Source organism: Dendrobium catenatum, unplaced genomic scaffold (genome assembly GCF_001605985.2).
Source record: "Dendrobium catenatum unplaced genomic scaffold, ASM160598v2 fragScaff_scaffold_1417, whole genome shotgun sequence".
Taxonomy (NCBI): domain Eukaryota; kingdom Viridiplantae; phylum Streptophyta; class Magnoliopsida; order Asparagales; family Orchidaceae; genus Dendrobium; species Dendrobium catenatum.
The window spans coordinates 676,696-682,178 of NW_021319879.1; the positions used below are offsets into that span (position 1 = coordinate 676,696).

The following is a 5,483-nucleotide window of genomic DNA, read 5'->3' on the forward strand; positions in this document are numbered from 1 at the left end:
CCTTAATCGAAAGTTCTCTCTCGTGATCAGGAGGGGTAATTAACTATAAGGGCTTGCGCCTATAGGAAACCAGAACTCAGATCATAAAGTCCTCGCAAAATGAGGGCGAAATCTCTGGGTAGTGTCTTATCTACAAACTCATCTGCCTTCCAAAATTTACCCCGGAAGTTAGTTCGTTAAAACTCCCTCGCCGAATAAAAAAGAAACGCTCGGCGGGGAGGCCGGGGCCGAATTTTCGGAGCCCACAACGAGCTTTAAAATTAAAACCAAAAGGGGCTTCAGTGAGCCCGTCAGATTCTCTGTCCCTTCCTTTTTTCCCGTACTAAGGAGCTTCAGATAGTTTTGGGGAAGTGCATCATTACTGGAATCCTCTGAGGAATCTCAATGTTACTACTTTATAATTTTTCAATATCTCTAAGTAAAATAGTTTGGCCTACACAATTGACTTTTGATGTGAAGGAATTGAACCACAATAAAAAATTTAGCTTAGTTTTAAATTAGCTGAGTCCTTGGAGCTCTAATTTTGTATCTAAGTGACCTAAGGGTAGAATCAAGGCCAGAGTTATATGGTAGATCCTCTTGATACTTAGTGCTTGCTTTGTTATAGTTGAACTATTTTATGGTAATGATATAATGTCTCTATATTTTTTAGGTGCAAATAACCTTTATCATCTTCTCTGTAAGTCAATTTGTCTTAGTCTCTCACCACTCAGATCGCTCCAAGAGGAAGCGGGGTTTAGATTAATGATTTCTGATGATTGCTTTGGCCTAACATAGACTTGGCGATTTGATCATGACCTATAGGTCATAGTCAAAACTGCTGACACCTTTTGTAGCTCAGGGGTTTGAGCAGTATTTGGATGGTTTGCCTGACATCTGTTTCTGTTATCTTGGAATCATGAAGGTCACCCAAGGGCTGAAGGTTTCTAATAAGTAATAACCTGGCATTGTGTTGGATCAATCAAGACTGCACTAGTTCAATTTGATGAATTCCAAGCCAATTTGAAGTTATATTTCCTAGACCTTTTTAGTGATTTTCTAGGTGGTTTACATTGATTTTAATATTAGATCATCATGTGTCTTCGCCTATGTTCATTTGAGAAATTAATGTGCCCTAGGTAAAGCTATGGTGATAGATGTTGGTCTATGATGCACGGACACGGACACAGCGACACAGACATGACACGACACGGGCACGGGACACGGCTTTTTTTGAAAATATAGGACACGGGTACGGCGCGGACACATCAATACATTTTTTTATATAGTGTATATATATTAATGTAATATCATATTAAACATGACAAACAATAATAAATGAATGACATGATAACTTGTCTAGCTTATAATATAAAATATTTAGTACAAAATATCTAGTACAACCACAAAAATATAAGTAAATAATCACTTACTACAACATCAAGCATTCAAGTTTCAACTACTAGGATTAGCTTTAGAGGTTTGTTTTTGGCCTTCAATATCATCATCATTGAATATCACAACTTTCAACTCTGGTTCAACAAGAGAAAGATTTGTAATTGTGCAAAAAGAGAGGAGATGAAAATACCTTCATTGCAAAAGAGAAATGAAAATGAGAATATTAGTTTAAATCTCGCCAAATATGGTGTTGTGGATATGAAATAAGAAATTTAGTTTAAATCTTTCCAAATATAAGAAATTATATTTTAAAATAATTATAAAATATTTAAGATACGCGTGTCCGCATCGGACACGCGTGTCCAATTTGTTTTTAATATTTTTTTAATTGGACACGTTTTCGGTGTGTCTGACACGTGTCGGAGGAGTGTCGTGTCGGACACTGCACGCCTCTTTGAGAAGAAGTGTCGGTGCATCATAGATGTTGGTAGAAAAGATTTAGCTAAACAAGGATTGAGACCAAATTCAGCTCTGTGCGATGGATTAATAAAGCTGGTTTAATAATTAGGCCAAAGCTTTTTTTGGTTGCTTTTGATGATGGTAACTGAAGTTTTAGATCAGAAAAAAATTATTTTAAATTTCTTCTTGTATTTTGATTACTCTTTGATTTGTTTTGCTTCTTTATTTTTTACCAAAAGGTATTTTTTCTTAAGTGAATTCCTTTCTACAAAACCAGTGTTGATGGCAACAATCTGTGATATAGGAACCTTATTTTATTTGTCTATTTATAGGCTATCTTGATTATGAAAGAATTACTTGTTAAACTTTGCAGCTTGTTAAATTGCTGGAGTCGAAGGAGGCTAATCATATTGAATTCTGCAGAATTAAGAATGTAGTCGATGAAATTCTGCAAATGCATAGAAATACTGAGCTTTCTGCGATCCTTCATATTCTATTGGAGCCGGCATGGCTGGCAACTGGACTGAAAGTTGATTATGATATCCTGGTACATGTAAACATATTCTTAAGCCTTGCAGTTGATTTGAGTTTTTCTGCTAGTATTTTTATGAGTTGATATGGTACCATGCATTGACATATTATTTCATGCATTTTCCTATCCATCAATGTTTATCCACTATTAGTGAGGCTATCATGGATGCCTTCTCTGTTAACATAATTTTGTTAGAATATTTTTTATTTTGTAGTACTATGAGTGCTTTTTTTTCCTTGCAAAGACTGATGCATGGGTTATGGCTTTCGCTATTCATAATGCATAATTGTTGCCAATTGGAGAATGCCATTGAAGTTCGTAAAGAGGAAAATTCTCATGGATGCATTTTTTCAGAGTTCTTAGAATAATTCAGCAGTTTGTTCTATGGTTTGGAGAATGTGATATTCATGCATTGGATTATCGTTGGCATAAGTCCAACGGCCCTACGTTTATCAACATCTTCCTCAGGATCTCATGTGAGACCAAACAAGTGGAAATCATCGGTTTGCGGAGAGGACAGCGGAGAGTATTTTTTGGGTTTAGAAAAATGTAAAACGGGGTTTCTAAGGACCTAAGGGTTTGGGAGCGTCAACCACATCCAAATTAAGGGCTTAGAGACCTAGGTTTCTTTGTTTAGGAGATTTTACCTTGTCAAAGACAATGACCAACAATTTTGGTTGTAGCACAATGCGATTGAAATGGAGGATGATCCACTGTCCAAGTTGTTTGGGTTGCTGTCTCCACTTCACGAGCTCGTCGTCGAGCTAGTTGGCTTTTGAGGAAAAAGAATCTTCTATAGCAAGCAAACAACTTCCATATGCCTTCACCATCCTTTTACTTCACTCCCTTCTACTTGACAGAGAGAGAACATGTAGAACCAATCAGGTATGTGTTTATTTTAAATTCAATAGTAAATTGCTCTTAAATTAATATAAAATTTTAAACTAATGTTAATTAGAAAATAATCCTAATATATGAATTAAATATAAATTCCGTTTACACTCAACCAACCAAAAGCATGCATCGGTTGGCTCTTCACATTAATTGGAAAATGAAGTGGGATGGTAGTTGCATTGGGCCCCACTTCCAATTATTTATTGTATACAAACTGACTGAATAGATAAGATTACACTGAATAGATAAGATTACACTGAACAGTTAATGGAAGAAGTTTCGGACATTGCAAAGAAAATAATTCGGCTACAGTGCTTTGGAGAAGTAATAACATAAAGCAGAAGAGCAGAAATTCACTGGATAGCAGCAATCCAATAATTTTTTTCTCTGTTTTGATATTCATAAAAGCCAACAGAGTTCTTTCTCTGTTTAGCCGCTAGCCAATTGTTGTTGGAAATCGGTGAAGTTCTTGCATTCACTGTAGCTTTATTCGGTACATTGCTTGAAGAGGTTTTTGGGTTACGGTAGACAGGGGCTTTAGGCACAATGTTTTAAACACTGTATACAGCATCGGAAATTTGCTGGAAGAAGAGTCGCACTGTTGTGAATAGTTGTTCGGACATGTTACAGTGAAGAAATTTCTGTGAAACAGAAATTAAAAGGAAGAAGTGTTGGATGCAATCAGAAGATCTAATAATAAGTACAGATTTGAGATTTTAGAAGAAGGAAGAAGATTCATTTGTTTATATGCATAGGAGAGGTTATGAGGCAACTTATAAGGCGTCGAAGGATACGAAGTAGAGAATTGGAGGAGACGACTCGGCAAGGAAGTAAGTAATGCAATTATATTTCAAAGATGATGAATTTCATTTATAAGTATGGAAGTTAATTTGTAATACATTAGAGTAAATGGTATTAACTTTTGCTTAATGTATAGAATGGTTTTTATATCCAAGTTTTCAAGTATGAAGAACCGCTCACAAAAATTCAGCACGTGAGTTTAAAATAATGATTAACATATTCATCTAAAGGTTTTCCTAATTGATGATGTTTTAGAAAGATGTTAATTCAATTATATATTGTATGCATATATACTTTATATACAAATGGCAACAGAATTATCCGTATGCAAGCATGTGAAAAGTATGAAATCTGATAATATAATGTGTATGTATTGAGTATCAATTTAAATTAAAGTGGCTCTATAATTATGTTTTTTGTTGAAATTTTAAATTATTAGTTGCTTCCGTTTGATAAGATGAATGAGAACTGTTTGATAATTTTAAAGATCATCTAATGTTCAAAAGTATCGTATGATTAAATGATGAAAGGGTTGTCTTATGTTTTTAATACTTCCAGTACTGTTAAGGGGTACTGTGGGGTGTTACAAAACAACATAAAGTTTTTAAGCTGCTACTCTTATTCATCCTAGATTGCAAGTAGGAAGATCCCAGCTGTTCAAAGTTCTTAGCTATGCCCAGGCATGTGCCAATGAGAAGCCAAAAAAACTTCCCTTGTTATATCCGACTCCAGGCACACACACTTAACTTTCTCGTTCGATCTACCCAGCACGCACGAGGGGCTTTCGGTTCGATTGACACTTGTTGGATGCCATACACAAGAAGATGGAAGGGATGAGTGCTCGTCTCTTTGAGACGCACACGCAAGACCAACGACTATAAGCTGCTCGGTCAGGTAAGGCAAATGTAAAGTGATTTTGCAGCCACACTATACATATTTCCCGCTTGCAAGGAAGAAGAAACACACACAAGAGCCTTTCCGATCTTTCCCTCTCACGCATAGGCCAAATGCCCTCCCTCTGATGCGGGCAAAAATCCGGGGGATGGGGGGACCCGAGGACCTCTGCCCACAAAAGAGATACAACAAAAGGAAAGGGTCTTTTATGACATAAAACGAACACACACTTAACTAATTATAGGGACACACTTACTAGATAATAGGAAGAACAAACTCTTACATTTCAAATTAAAAAGAAACTTACAAATTCTACTTGACCAAGACACCCTAAACTTGCTTTACTTAAGATACGAAGGATACAGGTGGTGTGTAAACTTGCGGAGAGACGAAAGAGCTTAGAAGCCGAGACGAAGGGTGGAAAGAGCTCGCAAGATTTCCAGAGGAGGTGGAAGAAGAAGGTGGACAAAGCTCGCAAGCTTCTCCAAGAAAATCCCAAGGATTTCTTTTCCAAAAATTCATATAT

General features: G+C 36.3%; 1 protein-coding gene across 3 annotated transcripts in view; it reads left to right on the plus strand.

The window, feature by feature from the left end:
* LOC110111593 (DNA mismatch repair protein MSH1, mitochondrial) overlaps positions 1–5,483 on the plus strand; it is a 145,440-nt gene that overhangs the window by 96,952 nt on the left and 43,005 nt on the right. For all 3 annotated transcript variants that reach the window (XM_020843524.2, XM_020843528.2, XM_020843530.2), the window contains one exon: positions 2,210–2,383. In XM_020843524.2, coding sequence (XP_020699183.1) covers positions 2,210–2,383 — 174 coding nt within the window. The remainder of the gene's footprint in view (positions 1–2,209; positions 2,384–5,483) is intronic.